Here is a 22,255-nt window from a genome sequence, read left to right as displayed (position 1 = left end):
AATGCAGAAATTTTTCTTGGAAAAGCTCTACAGGAGATGCACCTTTAGACAGTTCTCTTGGGCTGTGCTTTACTATGAAGTATAACTCTCAAACAACTCTAAAAGATGATACATGCAACAAGAACACATTCATTCATAAAAGATCAATGTGTTTAGAAAACAATAGACCATAATAATTTCTCCCATTGGAGTAGAGTAACCTTCCACAAACAGCCAATGAGAAATGTCCTTTGCAAGTGGTTTTCCACATCAATATCCAATATTAAATTAGATTATTTAAAAAAATGATTTCAATCACCCATATGGATTCGAAATAATCAGACATTATTAGAAATTGAACTTAGAGGTTACATACACCAAGATTGGAGTCAAGAGAAGTCCTGGGATCAGAAAAAAGTTGAAGATAACTGATACTGAGTACAGTACTGCCTTGGATTAATGTCGCTCTAGAAGGAACCATGGTAATATGCATTAACTAAATTAGATTTGCATATCAATATCATCGTCAAAAAGCTCATGCTCAAATACACAAGAGATATAGAAGACAAGTCCAAAAATCTCATGCAACAAGATCAGTTATTAAAGATATTTTCAAAGATTCAAGATTATCAGATGCTGCTCACATATGACTAGACTCGAAATTTTTAAAATATAATTCACTAATTAACACAGAAAATAAAGAAACCCACTGCAGTGCAGAAGGTAAAAAATTCTCCTTCTGTCTACAATATAAAAATTAATTTATACTAAAAACCGGAAAACTAAAGGAAGAGGTGAGAGTACCTTCACCACATTTGCCACACATGCAAGTGGTAGAAAAAGAGATGGAGCTATTGAAGTGGCAAGTTCCACTAAAGCGCCCACCTCCATTAGAATATGTCCTGCAAAACGCAACTGGTGCAAGAATTATCAAATGAAAAGTACAAGTTCTTATGGAAATTGCAAAATATGCTTTAATGACAATATAAAATCATTCACAAAATTGAACATTTAGGTCACCTGTTTCAGGTCGCAATCAAACTTTCTCCCCTTTCTTGCAAATAGTAACTTTCCAATCCTCCCTGCTCCATCCTATTACATGAAACACCTCTGCATTTAACCTACAGTGTTATTGCTACAAGTCAAGATGCAGAAACTAGACTTGTTACTACTGTTTGTTAGGACTTATCAGCAATCAGTGTGCAATACCTTTATCACCCAATTGATAGCTAGAGAATTAGTCCCCCTGCTTGAGACGCCCAATGCATGAAGCAACGACTGTGTTGTAAAAACGCCAATGGCACCTCCAAAGAAATGCTGCAATTGCTTCAAACAGTATATTAGACCTTTTTCCCAAATGGCAATAACCTTCTTATTTTTCAACTGAAACTCAGATATCACAGCAACCTGCTCTCATAATGTTTTATTGATCAAGAAAGTCAACACCAAGGGCATACTCAGCATGTAGTCTATATCCAATAGATTCTCAAGATTAACCAAAATTGTTAAAATTGGCAACTAGGGCCAAACTCCATGTGGGTCTTCTTATTTACGGCAGCTGATATTTTTCATGGATTCCTCTTATCCAGAGGTGTAGGATTGATCTAAAGATCATCCGATTCCAACATGTATTCATGGAGATATGAATTTATTTGTGTTACTTGACAAATTGTCAAGGTCGGCCAGCGACCAAATTACCCCAACTTATCCTCAACTTTGCACTATAAATAGAGGTGGCCTTCAAGTCATTGCATACACATTCATCTCTTGTGATATCTCTCTCCACTCATTTGGGTTTTGGCGGAAGGAGGGATCTAGTAGAGAAAGCCCTATACGCTGTCCTAAAGGAGGCTCTTCTATGCAGTAAGCAGAGGCTTCAATACGCTGTCCAAGGGAGCTTCTATTCACAGTCAAAGGAAGCTCTAAAAGAGTCCTAGCCGCAGACAAGAGTTTGGGTTTTGGCGGAAGGAGAGATCTAGTAGAGAAAGCCCTATACGCTGTCCTAAAGGAGGCTCTTCTATGCAGCAAGGAGAGGCTTCAATACGCTGTCCAAGGGAGCTTCTATTCACAGTCAAAGGAAGCTCTAAAAGAGTCCTAGCCGCAGACAAGAGAAAGCCCTATACGCTGTCCTAAAGGAGGCTCTTCTATGCAGTAAGGAGAGGCTTCAATACGCTGTCCAAGGGAGCTTCTATTCACAGTCAAAGGAAGCTCTAAAAGAGTCCTAGCCGCAGACAAGAGGAAGGGTTCTATTCACAGCTAGCCGCAGTCCTAAAAGGGACGGATCTAGCCTTACCCTAGCCGCAGTAAGGAAGAGTCTTAGCCGCAGTTGGAGAGGCCCTAATCAGCAGCAAATGAAGGCCTAAAACCGCAGTCACAAGAAGCTTCTATCTAGCCCCAACCGCAGTGAAGGAGGCCTATTCTCAGCTGAAGGAGAAGCCCTCATATGCAGTCCTAATTACCCTAACTGCAGGCCTGATCCGCAGCTCTTGAAGAGCCCTCATCCACAATCCAATCAAGATGTCTTAGCCGCTGTCATATCTAGCCCTAATCCGCTGTAAGTTATAGCACTTATCTGCTGCAAAAGCAGATCTCCTAGCCGCAGTCAACAGAGCTTGTACGCTGTCCAGAAGAGGCCTATCCACAGCAAGTGTGGTTCTAATTCATAACTTGAAAGAGGCCCTAATAACGCAGTCAACAGAGAGGCCTCAAGACACAGTTAAGGGAAACTCTAAGCCATTGTTAAAGGAGCCCTAACGCAGCATAAGTGACAGCGTTGTAACAAGGTTATAACTAGGCACGTGTTAAGAATTTATTTAGGCCTAAGGACTTGTAGCTTCAGCTAGCTGCTTTGCTAGGCTGCAAGCCATAGCAAGCAGCTAAGGCTGTCCTGAGGTAGCATTGCAGTGTATATTGACTTCAGGAGGCAGCGTTAATTAGGAGAGCCTCTCCTAGGTGGACTGCAGCCCTTGGAAGGCTTAGTTGGCAGACAGCATGAAAGGTTAAAGGGCTTCTTCTTGTGCCCTAACTAGAATTGCAGGGGCAGGCAATTAGAGGAATATTGCAGCAGCATTAATGATCTACCAAAAGGATATGATGCATTACTCTTATGAGTGTTTGAAGTCTGTAGGTGCTGCAAGCTATCCATGGAATGTTGCAGCAGTAAGGAGGGCTTCTAGATTGATGATCTACTACAACACTCTTATTGGTTGAAGACTGTCATGGGAATTCAGGACTGCATCTCTGAACTGTCATCATTAGTAGAATGATGGTCTTTCTACTGCTGTCATAAAATCTCAGATTTATGTATTTGTACTATCTCTCTCTCTGCTGAACTATTGAAGAATATAAGAAGAATTGATCAAGGGTTTCCCCACATTGGGGTTTGTCCCTGGCTAGTGCCACATCTTGTGTCCTCTTGTCTTGGCTTGTCTTCTACTGTTTATGTTATCTGCACTTTACTATCATGCAGATGTGATTGCTAATCTGAATATTGTCATTGGGCTAATATGAAAAATTGAAGTAAATTTCTCTAAGCATAGAACATATCAAAATTTAACATGGTATCAGAGCTCAGGTGAAGACAAAGCCCGAGCAAGAGTGAAGGAGCAATCACTGAAGACAGTTGGACAAGGTCAAAGGCTCAATGGGTTCCTCATCCCACTTCCCGGCTGAAGACAAGCTCCGTGAAAAGTATGACTATCACGGATGGAAGATGTCTCTGGATATGAAATTGGAAGAGCAAGAAGTGCTGGATTTCATGAAGGGTAAAATCCCTGAGCCTCCATCAAATGCACCGGCTGCTACAAAGAAAAAGTAAACCAAGGGTGAAGTCAAAGCGAAGAAGATCATCAGAGATTCCATTGGTAAGCGTCTGGTGGCCTATCTAAAGGTCACATCAATGGAAAGCCCGGATCTAAGGGTGCAAGGAAAGGCAGATGCTTTGCTTGCAATAAGTTTGGCCACTATGCAAGGCAGTGTCCAAATAGAAGGGACACATCACAATCATTCCAGGGGCAACTTCATCTTCAATGATCGAAGGAATGACAAGTACAATGGCAAAGGAAAAAGGAATGCAGGACATCAAGAAAATGGCCGACTCTCCAAGAAAGCAAGGAACTCCAGGTATAAAGAATCAAATGTTGTTTCTGATAAGCAAAAGGAGTGTTATCTTATATCGGCCCTCTCCACAACTTATCCTCCGGACTCTTTGGGAAATTGGCTTATAGATAGTGGTGTTTCAAGGCACTTCACCGGATACAAAATCAGCTCTCTCTAATTAACAAACTTGGATATTATACTTGGAGACAATGCCAACTATCTTGTAAAGGGTGTAGGGAATGTTGCCCTTCAATTGAATGAGGGTAACACGATTCATTTACAAGAAGTTCTTTATGTACCTGATCTCAAGAAGAACCTGGTGTCCATGGAAGACAAAGGTTACAAGGTGCCATTCATCGATGGAAAGGTACGTGTTTGGAAAAGGAATTTTTAAAGATGCTTTTACTCTTGGGTTCAGGGTTGGCACTTTGTATCAAGTTACAAGAAGTCCATTGGGGACCATGTCATGTGACACAACTCTTCAATGGCACCAGAGGTCTGCCCGTCTTCATTGTAAGGCTCTACCCGATGTGAGACAGATGGTGACAAGGATGCCTGAATTCAAAGACGAGCATGAAGGTACATGTCCCAGATGTACCGAAGGAAAACTTACAACGGGACCATTCCCCTCATGTAATAGCAAGACCTCAGATGTGGAACAACTCGAGGGGTTTGAAATTCATTATCGAGAATCTCATGTATGCAGGTTGAAGAAAGCTCTCTATGATTTAAAGCAAGCACCCTGGGCATGGTATGAGAGGATTGATAGCTATCTGATGAAGTTGAGATTCACTAGTACCTTATGTGGACAACCTCTTTCTGGCAAGTACAGCCCTCTAATTTGAAATGGAGGACTACAAGCCTGTGACTACCTGGATGAAGCTTAACATGAAGAAGTTATGCAGTAGTGTTGCTGGACCTAAATTGGGAAATGCCTCTGAGTTTCGTCAACTAATAGTAGCATTGATGTTCTTGGTGAACTCCCATCCGAATATATGTTTTGCAGTTAGCATGTCGAGCCAATATATGGTTGAGCCTCATCACTCACATTGGATTGGTGCCAAGAATCTTCTGAGATATCTTCGGGGCACAATCACTCATGGACTGAGATTCATTATCGGCGCTGTGAGGCTGCATGGTTATTCTGATTGGACAGGCAATGTGGCAGATCGCAAGAGCACTTTTGGGTGTTGTTTCTCTTTGAGTTCTGCTTTGATATCCTGGATGAGCAGGAAGCAGAAGTCGATTGCTTTGAGCACCACTGAGGCCGAATACATAGCTGCGAGTATGGCCTCCTGTGAAGTTGTCTAGTTGTGGAAGTTCTTCAGTAAGCTGTTTGCACATGTGTTGGATACCACGTGATCTTTTGTGACAACCAGAGTGGGATTCGATTATTGAGGAAGCCTGTGTTATGTGATCGCTCCAAGCATATAGATATCAGGTACCACTTTATCCGGGATATGGTGCATCAAGGAGCAATCAGACTCCTCCGCATTAGGTTTGTTGTGCAGGTCGTCAATATTCTAACGAAGCGCCTGGGAAAGGTCAAATTCTTGACTTTCCGAGAACGACTAGGATTCGTGGAGAGACCCTCTCCTGAGGGTCCTGTATGATATGGATATTGAGCTCTGGGAGCTCCGGGGGGCATGGGGTACTTCTTGGAGCGATGAGAAACCATAGGGTGAGTGGTTCAGCCTTCCCCTAGTGGTTTGCTATGTAGGCAAGATGAGTGGTTCATCCTTCTCCTGCTGAGACACACTCATAGGGTGAGTGGTTTAGCCTTCCCCTAGTGATTTGTTGTGTACAAGGTGAGTGGTTCAGCCTTCCCCTAGGATACCCCATGGCGACATGTAGGCAGGATGAGTGGTTCATCCTTCTCCTGTTGAGACATCCTACCCATGCAGTTTGGGACTCATGGGAAGTACCTCTCATCTGGCCAATGAGCAAGGAAATGAGGATAGGGACCATATTACTACTGATGGATGCATCGTGTACTACCGTACTCCCTATGCCAGGATGATATTGATCTGGAATTAATTGGAACCGACTTCGGGTCAGTAAGAGTGGTATGAGACACTCTCTTTATTTGGAACTGATTTCGGATTAGCAAGAGTGGTATGAGACACTCTCTTTATTTGGAACTGATTTCGGATCAGTAAGAGTGGTATGAGACACTCTTTATATGGGACTAACTTCGGGTCAGTAGAGGATGGTATGATACATTCTCGATCACTTGTTCTTCATCGCAGAGAAGAGCATAGCATAGTAGAACAGAGCAGTGCAAGGCATTGCATTGATGGCAAAGATAGTATGGTCTAGCAGATGGATTAGCAGACGGAATTCTCCCTAGTTGAGAGGGAGTGTTAAAATTGGCAAACAGGGGCCAAACTCCATGTGGGTCTTCTTATTTATGGTAGCTGATATTTTTCTTGGATTCCTCTGATCGAGAGGTGTAGGATTGATCTAAAGATCATCCAATTCCAACATGTATTCATGGAGATTTAAATTTATTTGTGTTACTTGACAAATTGTCAAGGTCAGCCAGCAACCAAATTACGTCCACTCATTTGGGTTTTGGTGGAAGGAGAGATCTACTAGAGAAAGCCCTATATGTTGTCCTAAAGGAGGCTCTTCTACGTAGCAAGTAGAGGCTTCAATACGTTGTCCAAGGGAGCTTCTATTCGCATTCAAAGGAAGCTCTAAAAGAGCCCTAGCCACACACAAGAGGAAGGGTTCTATTCACAGCTAGTCGCAATCCTAAAAGGGACGGATCTAGCCTTACCCTAATGAGGCCCTAATCAGCAACATATGAAGGCCTAAAACCGCAGTCACAAGAGGCTTCTATCTAGCCCCAACTGCAGTGAAGGAGGCCTATTCTTAGCTAAAGGAGAAGCCCTCATATGCAGTCCTAAGTGCCCTAACCACAAGCCTGATCTGCAGCTCTTGAAGAGCCCTCATCCACAGTCCAATCAAGTTGTCTTAGCCGTTGTCATATCTAGCCCTAATCCGTTGTAAGTTGTAGCACTTATCCACTGCAAAAGAAGATCTCCTCGCCGCAGTCAAGAGAGCTTGTACGTTGTCCAAAAGAGGCCTATCCACAACAAGTGTGGTTCTAATTCATAACTTGAAAGAGGCCCTAATAACGCAGTCAACAGAGAAGCCTCAAGACGCAGTTAAGGGAAACTCTAAGCCATTGTTAAAGGAGCCCTAACGCAGCATATGTGACAACGTCGTAACAAGGTTATAACTAGGCACATGTTAAGAATTTATTTAGGCCTAAGGACTTGTAGCTTTAGCTAGCTGCTTTGCTAGGTTGCAAGCCATAGCAAGCAGCTAAGGTTGTCCTGAGGTAGCATTGTAGTGTATATTGGCTTCAGGACGCAGCGTGGATTAGGAGAGTCTCTCCTAGGTGGACTGCAGCCCTTGGAAGGCTTAGTTGGCAGACAGCTTGAAAGGTTAAAGGCTAAGTCACCTGACACGGGGATTCGGGACACGTAGGATTCGGGATTCGTGGTGTCGGATTCGGGACACACTGACCCCCCGGAACAGGACACGTTAGGACACGTTATATATTATTTTATTAAATATATATATATATATATATATATATATATATATATATATATATTAAAAATTAGATATTATCATATTTCTTACACATTTTAATTAATGATACAAATTTATTGATTTCAAACATAGATCTTCATCTATAGCTATTAGCATGCATAGTACATACAAAATTCAAATAAATGTCAGTGGTACTGGTCACATAAATGATAAATCTATTAAAAATTTAAATCATGATTCATAATTCATAACTGAAAGACAACTTACAACTACAAGATAGTAAGATAAACACACTGACAACTGTAGTTTTCTCATTAAGTCATCAAATCAAAATGTGTTACATAGGTAGTGTTGGTGCAATGCCAATGGCAAATAGAAATAGAAAATATAAAACAACTACAGGTATACAAGCCTCAAGGCATCAATCAGCATCAGAATCAGCATCACTGTCCCCATCACCATGGTCCCCACTGCTCTCCTCTACATCCTCCTCCTCCCCTGTATCCATGGTCGCCTTTGCATCTGCTAGTATGGAGGCTGACCCCTCTAAGTCATCAAATCTAACAGGCTCTAGCACTGGATCATTGAGATCCATTTTGGCCAATGCCAACTCAACAATGGTGTCCAGACCCATATCATCAGGAATGGTGTCAGGAGCGGGAGCGACATATTCAGAAGCTCTTGGTTTGGTGCTCTTGATTAAATACGAGTTCCATACCCTAATACATGACAAAATTCAATGGAAACATTGCAATCCCCCAATCCTAAAATCCTGAAAAACTGATAAGTCTGCTGGATTTTGAATGAAATCTAAAATTCTACTTTCTCCATATGAAATCCAATGAGGCCGGAACCACTCTCAAACATCCTGAGTCATTTCATGGTAATGTTAAAAATTTAAGTAAAAGGATGAAAATGAAGATTAAGGAGAATGTCACTTTTACTTTAAGAATTTAACATTACCATGAATAGCATATCAATACTAGGGCCTAGACTTGATTATGAAGCTGCCAAAATGCTCTACTCCTTGCTGCAACAGCACAAATCACTTACCAAATGAAAATATTAATGAGCAAACACGCCCTTTTCATACCTGCGCTGAGCTTAGCGAGTCCTGGAAACCGGACACGTGTCCTAAAATCGCGACACGCCCCTGAAAATCGCGACACGCTCTTGGACACGACGTGTCCGAAACGGACACGACGTGTCCTGTGATTTGGACACGAATCCGGACCGAATCGTGTCGGATTCGCCGGATTCGGGATTCGCAGGGGGTTTAGGACGAATCCGGTTTCCTAGGTTAAAGGGCTTCTTCTTGTGCCCTAACTAGAATTGCAGGGGCAGGGAATTAGAGGAATATTGCAGCAGCATTAATGATCTACCAAAAGGATATGATGCATTACTCTTCATGATTGTTTGAAGTCTGTAGGTGCTGCACGCTATCAGTGGAATGTTGCTGCAGTTAGGAGGGCTTCTAGATTGATGATCTACTACAACACTCTTATTGGTTGACGACTGTCATGGGAATTCAGGATTGCATCTCTAAACTGTTATCATTAGTAGAATGATGTTCTTGCTACTGCTATCATAAAATCTCAGATTTATGTATTTGTACTATCTCTCTCTCTGCTGAACTATTGAAGAATATAAGAAGAATTGATCAAGGGTTTCCCCACATTGGGGTTTGTCCCTGGCTGGTGCCACATCTTGTGTCCTCTTGTCTTGGCATGTCTTCCGTTGTTTATGTTATCTGCACTTTACTATCATGTTGATGTGATTGCTAATCTGAATATTGTCATTGGACTAATATGAAAAATTGAAGTAAATTGCTCTAAGCATAGAACATACCAAATTTTAACAAAAATCCTGCAGAAAGCTATTAAAAACCATCAAGACTTGAAATTTAGGCACTCCAATTAAGCTGCATTGAAGGCCCTGTTGACCACTGGAGTGGCCCCTGATGATTATATGAAGACTCCATGCCCAAGGATGATCCAGAGGACACTTGTACCATCAGATATCATCAATCAACAGAGTTTTTTAACTCTACTTCTATCTTATCATCATCTTTCTTGTACCCAGATTCCACACCCTGCGAAGAATTGTAATAAGTGATACTAGTAATGATGAGTTTTTGAATCTGTAACAGGCCTAGGATGTTGGGACTCGATTAGCAAACGAGTACACCTTGGAGTGTTTTTTTTATCCGGTTAATTATCCCTTCTTTTTCAGAGGCGGATAATTTTATGGGTTTTTTCACTCATTTTTTACCCCAAAGCTGGGGTGACGGTTTGAAGGTTGAGCCCCTAACACATCTTAGTGTCTAGAGTCAATGTATATTACCATACTAGATCACACAAAAAATTTCGAGGAATTTGGCTAGGTATAAGTTGGATTTTTTAATAATTAAAAATTTCCTGCAAAACGAGATTTTTTAATTATTTTCTATGTAATGGTATAAATAAGTGGCCTTAGGAAATGTCTGGGTCGGGTGACTACTCGAAATTCATCTTCAAAGGCCCAGCGTTATCCTAGGTTCCACTTTGGGGGTCAAAAAATGACTTATAGTCCCTCAAAAGCCGATTTTTCAAATGACAGTAGCAAAAATGAAAAAAAATTCAAAAAAATAAAGAATTGGAAAAATCTATAAATTTTTCCAAAGTCAAAATAAGTCAAATTTTGACATGGAAATTATGTGGTGAGTCAACGGTAATGTAGCAGCAATGTGGGGCCCACCACATAAGGTACAACAGAAAGTCAAAGTGCCAAGCAAGTCAAATGGGCCAACGTTGAGTTCATATGGGGAGGGCACTCACTTCTCTCCCTATTTTGAGTACGTATAACTCAAACAAAAATGAATTATGCACATGCCAAGACCACAGAGCCAAAGAAGCTACCTCCTCGCTGGACAGAGATATCTCCATGCAAGTCACAAAGGATTAACACACTATTTGGAATATTCGATTGAGGATATTATGGGAGTGTGTCTCCCCATTTCTTGACCCGTCCATCCACTTGTACGCAGAATTGTTGGCAGCCCACACGCAGATCAGACCTGGCAGCCACGCGCATTTTACATAGTAGATCAGCCAGTGAATAGTCAACACAGTTGTCATAAGTATGCTGCCAGCAGGGAAAAATCAGTGTAGATATGGATCAGTTTAATGAGCAAATTAATGTGGAGTTTACTTGAAGTATATACCTACACACGTCCAGCTGTACACAAAATCAACGCAGACAGAGGTTAGAAGAGGATATGCAGATCTTCTACAGCAGCTTACGCAGCACTTGAGGATCAATTTTATGGCACATTTTGTGAGGTGTCATATGCATGGTTTATTGTTGAAAATTCGTTGGGAGTTTGTCTCTTATTTACTTCACTCATATATGTACTTGGCAAGCATCTCTTGCACTCATCATCAATTAATAAATATGCACAGCAGATTTGAAGATATTTGATGGACAGTCAAGGAGTCAAGGTTGCCACCTACAGCAAATGATCTTGCCAATTGTGATTTGATTTTCTACATTTGGATTGTCAATCCATCTCCACTTTTCATTGGAATTTTCCTTGGGATCATCTCCCATTTCCTTATTTATAGGAGTCTTGAGCTCTCATTTGGAGAGACATAGAATGAGTTGCTGGGCTTGCAGAGACTGCTGGATTTTGTATCCATCTTTCATATAAATAAATAAAAGTCTTTGGGATTACTAGCTTTTCTTGTGGTGCATTCTTTGGTTGATGAGATATACCTGTGTCATTTGATGTTATTATTCATTTGATTTTACATTGTTATCTAGTTGTTTTTTTGTGCATTTGCCTGAGGGCATTATTGTCTAGGGAGGAGAGATTTGCAGCTATCTCAAATCTCTTTTGGGGTTGGTATATTTTGTGCTCTTGTTGTAGCTTGTTATTTTCGTTTAAATGACAAGCTCAACTTGGTCTCTTTATGCCAAGTCTCTTTTGCACTAACAATTGGTTTGCAATCATTTTTGTGTTCAAAGGATAGGTTTACAACTCTATTGGAGTGTGAGGACTTCTTCGGTTGGAATCTTCACCTTCAAAGATATCAAAGATCCCACAAGTTGTTCAAGCCAACAATCTCATAAGACATCAAGAGATTTATTTAAGAGGGGGTTTCACGAGCCCTTTGCTTCTTTTCCATCTTGAAAAATATCATATATTTTCTTCTTTCATTTGTGTGCATATTCATTTTATCTAGCACTTGAGGCCCTATTTCTTTTGCATGCTAACTCTTTTGCTTGCTTTCCTACAGGTGTTCTTGGAGGCAATTCAAGTTTGAAGAAAGAGAGCTGAAGCATAAGCTAAGTAACCCTTTTCCATTTGGAAACCCAAGTCCAAGGTTATTTGGGCTTTTATTTGAAAGCATTTCACTTCATTCTAAGCAAAAAAAACAATTTCATTTCTTAAACAGCAATACTTTGAAGGAACTGGTTGTTTATGTATTTCATGCTTATCTTATGTGTTTATGGTTATTGCCCATATCAGGTTTGCTTATAAATCTTAAAGAAATAATCTATTTAACTCTAACAATTCTCCTAGAAACTCACATCGCTTTTTAACTTAACTTTTCATTAGGGACCACCCCCCTTAGCTAACCTAGGAGATAGCTCAAATGGAGAGAGTCGAGATTAGTGTGACAGCCCCTTCTCTGAGTTCTCTGCCACCAACCACACCTTGTGGGGTTGAAGGCTTTTCTCACTGACTTGTAGATAGGTGTAGGTGTAGGCGGCAGGGTCAACAGGCCCCACCAAATCTTGCAGTATCTTATCAGATCAATTCAAGCATGGTCAAAATGAATTTAAAATAAATGAGTGATTGAACTGCAGAAACATTTTGGCTTTTAGCAGTAAAATAGTATACATAAACATTACTTTGACCATGTGAAAAAAGATTGGTTGCATACTACATAGTGATCGACCTTCAAAAACAAAAAAAAATATCAATATAGAATTGGGTCTTGGAATATACCACCGCTGGGGAGTACAACCAAAATTCCTAGTCTTCGAAAATACCATATAACTTTTTCTAAAATGCCAAAATGTCCAAGCTTTACTTATATCACATTGTCTTAGACACTTAGTCATGTGGCACTAAATAACAGTGTTAATAATATCATTGATATATCACCGATATTTGGAAATATCGAGATATTTTCTGCAAAATGATATATCATCGAGTAAATATCGCGACATTTTCCGTTTTGAAAATATCGCGATATTTTCAAAATATCGGTGATATCTCATCAAAATATCATGCGATGACCTAAAATATCGACGAGCAAGCTCGACCACGGCTACAAAAGCAAATTTTTTACTTCTATTTGCTCATTTTGTTTTCTTAGTCTTGGAGACGGAAGGGGAAGAGCTTTGTGGTGGTTTTCAGGGAGGGATTGGGGATCAAATAGGCATTATCATCACCAACCAAATTTTTTTTTTGGATCAAAGATTCAATAACAGTGAGACAAACTCCATTTCTTCCATGAACAGGTATGTTCTTAGAAAACCCTATGTTAATGATTTTTTTCATAGATTTAGGGTTATGTTTGCTTGCCTCTTTGCCTAACAACATTTTGCTTCTTTGTTTTTTTTTCCATTTTCTATGATTTTCATGCTCATGAGCCAATGAAAGGGTTTTCTCCATACTTGGACAGCAAGCTTCAGTTTTCTTTTTTAACTTTCTTATGCGCCCTCTTATTGCCATTTTTCATTGCAAGTAATGTAGTAAAAATTATATTTTTTAAAATGGGGTGGTTGTTATTTTTTGTGTATGGAGTTTAATACCAACTTTTTGTTTTTTTACTGCCCTAGGTTTGAATTAATCCACTACAAATATGCCAAATCCCTTGGACCCATTTTGGGAGTATGGGGAACCTGATAGTGGGACAAATCGGGCATATCTAACATGCAAATTGTGTGGGGACAAGATGACAAGAGGGGTTACGCGATTGAAATACCATCTGGCTAGACTCCCTGGACATGAAGTTGGGCTTTGTACGGAATCTAGTGCGGAGCTTATACAAAAAGCTCTTCAAGCAATTGAGGAAAAAGACAGAAAGAAAGAAGAGGCAGAAAGAAACAAGGTTGAACATGTAGGTAAATCTTTTGGGATATCTTCTTTCGATTTTGAGGCTGAGGGTAGTGGGAGGAGCTCCACAGCGTCACCTGCTAGTGCTAATGTTACTGGGAGTGGGAGATCATCCTTTTTTGTTCCACCACATTTTGCCACCAACTTTATTATTCTTCAGCCTTTGCTTCGATGCCAATTTGAGTTGAAGCAAATGTTTGTTTCTGATGAGTGGAGTGATTGTAGATACAGCAGGAGACAGGACGGGAGAGCCATTGCAAAAATGGTGTACATTGACACATTTTGGCAGGGAGTAGAAGATGTGTGGTTAGTTAGTGAACCTATAGTAACGGTTTTGAGATTGGTAGATGGGGAGAAGCATGCAATGGCTTATTTGTATGAGGCCATGAATAGGGCCAAGGAGGCAATTCGTGCATACTATGCAGACAAGGGTTTTGTTGGGCTTAATAGACAAATGATGTTATGGGATGCGCTTGATAGTTAGTGGACAGGGATGCGCTTCATCGACCCATTCATGCAGCGACACTCTTTCTCAACCCCGCATTTTCATACAAATTCGGCTTTGATTTTGATGGCGAGGTGATGGAAGGGCTCCATTCCTATATTCATAGGATGGTAACTGATCCTGAGCTTCGTAGCAAAATCAATTGCGAGAAACAGTTTTATCGGGATTGTGTTGGCTTATTTGGCTTTGATAATGCTATTAGGGAAAGGACCCTCTTCATGCCACATAACTGACAAGTCATGACTCATTACAATTTTCAATTTAGAATTTACTTATTTAAAATTCTAAATTTTTAAAATTCAATTATATTTTATTTGAAAGTTTAATTATGTTTGAACTTTTTAACCTTTTTATTTCTTTATTTTGTTGTAGATATTTGGCGGCGAAGTTCTTGAGAATTCAATAGGGCAGTGAGTATGTTAATTCTCTTTTAACTTGATACTTGTTTGTGTTATCTTTTTCCTTGTTAGCTTTATTCCTTATTATTACAGTGTGACATACATCAAATAAATACCAAAACAATAAGAACAATGACACAGTTTATAGGCTACAAGCCAGGGCCAAAACCCCTCCCTCTTGAGGGGAAAACCCTTAAATATTTTTCTCTTCTTATAGATCCTTCAATTGACGAATACCATGACCTAATGACTCAAACAAATACCCTCCAAGATTAAGATCAATTCAGCCTCCTACTGCATGAACTTCGACTTAATACTGTAGATCTGAAATTCTGTCTCCCGGCAACTGTTGCTCCTCCTCTTAGGAACTTCGATCTCCTTCATATAGTCTTCTCTGCCCTCTGCTTGTCTTTCTTTGAGACTTAGAGCTAGTGAGACACCCTAAGTGACCTTTGCTTGACTTCCTTTCTCTCTTTCCTCTATGATCGAACCAAAGATGTTGGAATTTCTAAGTCTAACTGTTAGAAACCTTTCACGTACTTTTCTGATTTATTTCTGCCTACTTGTTCTCATCAATTAACAAGTTATTTACCAAGTAAATATTGAAAATAAATACAAATACATGCTCAACACATTACAGATCATCAACTGAAGGAAACAAAACAAGCACACAAGACACACCATTGTTTTTGGACCAATGTCCCCAGAAAAACCCAATGCAAGAAAAACGGTGCAGCTATCTAAGGGTTTTAATTATTAAGCAGTTTCAGAATACAATCTGGGTGCCAAAACCAGCTCACCCAACAGAGAATAATCTCGGCAATAGTACCTCTCGGTTGGAGACAGATGTTTCAGTTGAAACCCCGGATAAACACTCCGACAACTCCCAGCTCCAATCTACCCCATGAAAACCCCAGCGTCAGCCTCTAGGGATTGCGTCAGCCCTTTCTGGCCCAGCGTCTGCCTAGCGTCACCCTGAGTTTCCTAGTGTCAGCCCTTAGAGCCTCTGTGTCACCTACGCTGGCTCTCTGAGGCATTGTGCAGCTCCTGGTTGCCTCTACATGAGCCCTAGCTGGCTCTACGTGACCCTCTGGCTGGCTTTGCGTCCCTCTCTCCCGGTGTCTGCGCTAATCCTCCTGGTACTATCTCTGCCTCTCTGCTTCTGTATTCACTACCCCTCAGCTGCAACTCTGATCACTCTTTCGACTTCCTCAGCAAACCCTACCCCAGAAAATCGAAATCTTGATCAACTCGGTGTGTTCTCCAAGTGACCCTCAAGCCTCCTCTTATACTTTTCTCGTTGACAATTCAACGGCCGAGATTAAGTCCCTAATCAACGGCTATGATTAACTCTGGCTTGATCCATGACTTTTGGACCCTTCTAATACAGTTTTATATTAATTCACATTAATATTTTATTTTCCCTAAGTTTAGACTTAGTGACACCATTAAAAATATTAATTATTTTAATATCTCCCAAACTGTTTAGAATCTGCCCAAACCATTTCTGGGTATTGGAAATCTCATGTGCTTTAGCCTCTCCACCAATTTTTGTGGCTAGAGCACATCCGATGCTACCCCAAATCAACACTCCCTCTTAGCGAGGATTATGCTCTAATAATACTCCTCACTGAGCATCACCCTGATCATCCGGCATTAGTCCCTGTGCTGATGCTAGGCCTGCTGCCCAACATCCTCTGCACTACTGCATCATGTACTACTACCCATGGCCCTGCCACTGCCACTACTGCATCCGTACGGCAACCCCTCTCATCATGTTGCATCATGTTGCCCAACACACTGCCACTGCTAACTGCTGCACTACAACTCAATTACTAAGAAGTAACTGATCTCCCAACTTTGACATCTCTGTCAGGCTAGAAACACTCCCAATGTTGAAGCTCCCTCTGTCACTGACAAGTGCTCCCTCTCTGACCTCTGCGTTGTTGCAACAACTCTGTGCATATTGCACTGCTCCCTCACGTTGTCCTGGGACTCCTGCGCTGTAGCTCCCTCTGTCGCTCCATCCGCATCCATCTCTACCGACATCCGCCAGTCCTGCTACTCCTCTTCGGGACTCCTATAGCAAGGTCTAATTCAAGAGGTTGGGTACCTCGAGGATCCTGCCCCTCATCGCCTGTTGTCCGTCTGACTATAGCTCGATGTCTCCCCACTTCCGCTCAAGTGGCATGTGAGCACTCATGGCACAGTCATCATCTGTCTCCACTTCCTTCTCCGCCCTTGTTGGCGCAGCCTTGGTCTCGAAAGCCTCTCCTTTGCTCTAATTCCTCGGACATTGGCTCGCATAGTGACCTAGTTCCCCACAGTTGAAGCATTTGACCTTGGAGAGATCCTTCTTCCGTTTCTCCTGCTTTCCCTCAGATGCTAGGGCAGCATCCTCCTCTTCCTCCTTCTTGATTCTGATCCCCTTGCCGCAGCTTCCCACCTTGCTTAACCTTCTAATCTCCTATTGGCGAAGAGCTGCTCACATTTCCTCCCAATCTGGATGGGTCGCCCTGCCCAGTATGCTCTGGACAAACACCTCCCAGTCTTCTGAGACTGCGTTCAGGGATGTTCTCACCATCAATTCTTGATCCGGCGTAGCCCCTATGGAAGTCCGTTGATCCCGGATCTCCTTCAATCGACCAAGGAAGGTGTCAATATGTTCTCCCTTCTGCATCTGGTATGACCGCAGTTGATTTTCTAGTAGCATCTTCCTCTGCATAGAAGTATGCTGATACAACTTCTTTAGGGCCTCCCGCATCTCATTTGCCGTATTCTTCTCGGCAATGCGTGGTACTACATGGTCCTTGACCCCGTCAAGGATGATGCTCTTGGCCCTCACCATTGCATCCTCGTACTTATCATTATCAGCCGGTTCAACTGGGACTGCTATTGTCCTCAAGGCGAAGTGCTTGAGATGGTTCCTGTCTAGAACGGATAAGATTTTGGCCTTCCAAACTATGAAGTTTGAGGCTCCGTCCAGTCTGTCCTGGTCTCTTACCCCTGTCACTGCCATCTCACTACTCCTCTACTTCCCTTCTAGAAGTTCTTAGTGTGACTCCCTCTGAGCCTCGATTTCCCTCCTGGAAACCCCTTTGCCAATGACGAGATGGCCCCACTCTAATCCTTAGTGCAGCTACACCACTGATCCAGATTTCTTGGCTAGAAATCCTCGGTAGCAACTCCCTTGTCCTGGTCTTGCCCTGTTAGGTACTATTCTGACTACAGTACCCCACCAGCTTCACTCTACAATTTACCCACAGCCTCCTAAGCCCCAACAAACTGAAGGATAGAGCTTCTAGGCTCTGCGCAATCCTGGCACCAACAAAATCCGCACCTCCTGGCCACAGGCGTCAATCCTTCCTGATTGAGAAAGGTGACCGGGCACTGCGAGGTCGAGTCTGCTCCTCTCTGCCACTGCGTTGATCCTCTTCCCAGCTCAAACTTGATGACGCAAGCACTGCGTCACCCCTTCCTTGATGCTTCTCTGCTAGGAACAGCTTCTGTCACTCGAGACAACTGTTTTCTGTTGCTGATGTCCTAAATTCTTTTGTGATTTGCAACCACGCTCTGATACCATGTTGGAATTTCTAAGTCTAACTGTTAGAAACCCTTCATGTACTTTTCTGATTTATTTCTGCCTACTTGTTCTCATTAATTAACAAGTTATTTACCATGTAAATACTGAAAATAAATACAAGTACATGCTCAACACATTACAGATCATCAACCCAAGGAAACAAAACAAGCACACAAGTGACACCGTTGTTTTTGGACCAATGTCCCCGAAAAAACCCAATGCGGGAAAACTGGTGCAGCTATCTAAGGGTTTTAATTATTAAGCAGTTTTAGAAGACAATCTGGGTGCCAAAACTGGCTCACCCAACACAGAATAATCTCAGCAGTAGTACCTCTCAGTCGGAGACAGATGCTCTGGTTGAAACCCCAGATAAACACTCCAACAGCTCCCAGCTCCAATCTGCCCCACGAAAACCCCAGCGTTAGCCTCTAGGGACTGCGTCAACCCTTTCTGAACCAGCGTTTCCCTGGCTTGCCCTGTGTCAGCCTCTGGAAGCCCTATAGCAGCCCTTAGAGCCTCTGTGTCACCCACGCTGGCTCTCTGAGGCACTGCGCAGCTCCTGGATGCCTCTGCGTGAGCCCTGGTTGGCCCTGCGTCCCTCTCTCCCGGCTTCTACGCTGATCCTCCTGGTACTATCTTTGCCTCTCTGCTTCTGTATTCACTGCCCCTCAGTTGCAACTCTGATCACTCTTTCGACTTCCTCAGCAAACCCTGTCCCAGAAAATCGAAATTTTGATCAACTCGGTGTGTTCTCTAAGTGAACCTCAAGCCTCCTCTTATACTTTTCTCATTGACAATTCAACGGCCGAGATTAAGTCCCTAATCAACGGCTAAGATTAACTCTGGCTTGATCCATGACTTTTGGACCCTTCTAACACAGTTTTATATTAATTCACATTAATATTGTATTTTCCCTAAGTTTAGACTTAGGGATTCCATTAAAAATATTAATTATTTTAATATCTCCCAAACTGTTTAGAATCTGCCCAAACCATTTATGGGTATTGGAGATCTCATGTGCTTTAGCCTCTCCACCAATTTTCGTGGCTAGAGCACATTCGATGCTACCCCAAATCAACAAAAGATAGCCCCAGTGCAGAAACCCTAGCTTCGACTTGCACGTGAGAGAGAGAGAGCCTTCACCCAAGCACTTCGACTTCCTTTTCTTCCTCTTCAACCTTCTTCTTCGACTTCCTTTGCCGCCTTCTTCACATAGAAAGAGATGCATAGGAGTGTGTATAATGGAGGATGAGTTCCTCCCTATATATAGGCCTCTTCGAGGGTAGACGTGGCTCTTCATGTAGGCCGACTTAATCTTGGAGGTATTTCGACGCTTTAAAGACAAAACAAATATTTCTTTACAAGATACAATGTGCTCATAGGTCTTCAATATATGATAATAACTCTTAAACCTAGGACAAACCCTAGAAGCACTCAATGGGTGCTTGACCTATAAAATAAAAGAACTTGAGCATGAAACCCATGCTCCAATAATAATAATTTCTTTTCATTTTATAATTCACAAGAATATATTTCATATTTATGAAGACCGAACCTAGTTACACATTTTTCAACATTCCCTCTTAACTAGGGAGGTATTCATAAGAGGTACATGGTCATTCTCAATCTGAAGAGATCTAATAAAAAGAGTCGAATTGGTAACCCATTTGTATAGCATCATATCAACTAGCATTGTCACATAGCAAGGCCTTGACTAACAGCGCTATCTCTCCACAAGATCCAAGCACAATGCTGGTGAGACCAATGATGTATAGACACCATAATCATTGTCTCTAAAGGTACATACTACACCCGAGTGTTCACCGAGTATGGCCTTCCATGGGACTATTCTTATCTTGCATAGCCAACCCTCAAAGAATATCGGCCCTCCACGACTCCTCTTATTTTGGATGCCCTATTTCATCCTCAAAGAGTATCGAATGTCAAATGATTACCCATTCCTCTATTTTGTCTTCCCAATTGAAGAAAAGAATAATGTGTCTCTCTCCCTCTCAATTAGGGACAATACATCAACCAACCCAAGTTTGCCTCTCAAGTATACAAGCTTCTTGTTGGGAAGTGACTTTGTCAGTATGTCAGCAACCTGCTCATCAGTGGAGATATATTATAGCTGCAGCATACCAATTTGCACTAGCTCTCATATGTTAATGATACTTGTTGTTTATATGCTTTGTCTTTCCATGAAACACTGGATCCTCAGACAAACATATACAATTGGTGTTATCACAAAGTATCACAGTAGGGTTCATCAGTCCTTCAAACATGTCGGATAGCAGCTTCCTCAACCATACTGCTTCTCTACTTACTTCACAGGCTGCAACATATTAAGCCTCAGCACTACTCAAGGCAACGGTGTCTTGCTTTTTGCTCATCCATGAGACCATGGAGGATCCTAAACTGCAACATCCTCCCGTAGTGCTTCTTCCATCTTGATCACCGTCTCCCCAGTCAGAATTTGTATATCCAGTCAGTTGGACATCATTCCTTCTATCATAATTTAGACAGTAATGGATGGTTCCTCGTAAATATCTCAGAATATGTTTTGTTGCTACCCAATGATCATGCTTCAGCTCCACTTGGAATTGATTGAGAACATTTACTGCAAAGCATATGTCTGGTCGAGTACTCACCAAGTACATCAATGAGCCAATAAGTTGTCTATACTTGGAAGGATCCACAGGGCTAGATTCGGAACTCTTAAGTCTCTTCAAGTTTGTGATCATCGGAGTAGTCATAGGCTTGCAATCCATCATGCCAAACCTTTTCAGCGTCTTGATCACATATTTTTCTTGACCCAAATAAACTTCATCAAATCCTTGCCAGACTTCTAGTCCCAAATAGTAATGCATCAGCCCAAGATCTTTCATATCAAATTTTGTTGCTAGTTGCTTCTAACATTCTTCAATTCGACCTTCTACACATGTCAAGAGAAGATCATCTACATACAAAAGAATGATTACAAATTCTCCATATACAACTTTAATATAAAGGTACGGATCAGCAAAAAAAATTGTGAAGCCTATTCTTTGAAGGTATGCATCCATTCTAGCATACCATGCCCTTGGTGCTTGCTTGAGGTCGTATAATGCTTTCTTCAATCTACAAACATATACCTTCCTATCTTTAACTTTGAATCCCAAGGGTTGTTCTATATAGACTTCTTCATCTATTATGCCATTAAGAAACGCAGTCTTGACATCCATTTGGTGGATGTTCCATCCCATCGACATTGTCAGAGAGACTAATGATCGAATCGTTGTATCTCTTGTTGTTGGAGCAAATGTCTCTTCCTAGTCGAAGCCTTCAAGTTGAGAGAAGCCTCTAGCTGCAAATCTTGCTTTATACTTATCTGTACTTTCATTTGTTGCATGTTTGATCTTATAGATCCACTTGGAAGTAACCACATATTTGTCTTTGGGCCTAGGTACAATCTCCCAGAGTCCATTCTTCATTATAGATTGATATTCTTCATTCATGGCATCCTTCCATTCTTGATTGTTTACAGCCTCTTCAAAAGTGGATGGTTCTACTTCCCTTAGTTTTGTCATGTATGCAGCGTACCCAAAATATCTTTTGGGTTTCTTGCTTTCTCTGAATGATCTTTTCTTTGCTTCATAACCTTTTGCATCACATAGAGTAGATTTTAACCAATTAGGTCTTTTTCTTGCTTCAGGAATAATCACAAGTTGAACGGGCTCACTAGGACATTCTTCTCCATGGTGTGATTCTTCTTCTCCCTTATCCACTTCCTCTTCAAATACGGGAAGTTCTTCATCATCAAAGTCTAAGGAAAGTTCCTTTGATTTCTTGAAAGCTATGCTTTCGTCAAATATGACATCACCACTGACTTCTATGTGATGTCCATCTTTCATGTAGATCCAATAAGCTTTTGATGAGTTGTACCCAACAAATGTTCCCTTCATTCCTGAAGGATCCAACTTCTTTCTTTTATCCTTGGGTATGTGGATATATCAAAGATGATCTACAAATGGCTT

General features: G+C 41.5%; 1 protein-coding gene across 3 annotated transcripts in view; it reads right to left on the bottom strand.

Moving 5' to 3' along the window:
- The window catches only part of LOC149263334 (protein root UVB sensitive 6-like), a 307,969-nt gene that overhangs the window by 143,190 nt on the left and 142,524 nt on the right, over nt 1–22,255 (bottom strand). For all 3 annotated transcript variants that reach the window (XM_089426133.1, XM_089426131.1, XM_089426139.1), the window contains 3 exons: nt 1,189–1,296; nt 1,000–1,071; nt 784–894 (listed from right to left, as the gene is read on the bottom strand). In XM_089426133.1, the coding sequence (XP_089282259.1) occupies nt 784–894; nt 1,000–1,071; nt 1,189–1,296 (291 nt within the window). The remainder of the gene's footprint in view (nt 1–783; nt 895–999; nt 1,072–1,188; nt 1,297–22,255) is intronic.

This window comes from Pinus tabuliformis, chromosome 6 (genome assembly GCF_031772625.1).
Source record: "Pinus tabuliformis cultivar Carrire ecotype Pingquan chromosome 6, CPIR1, whole genome shotgun sequence".
Classification (NCBI taxonomy): domain Eukaryota; kingdom Viridiplantae; phylum Streptophyta; class Pinopsida; order Pinales; family Pinaceae; genus Pinus; species Pinus tabuliformis.
The sequence above is the reverse complement of the archived record's forward strand: the minus strand, read 5'-3'. Positions and strand labels throughout refer to the sequence as shown.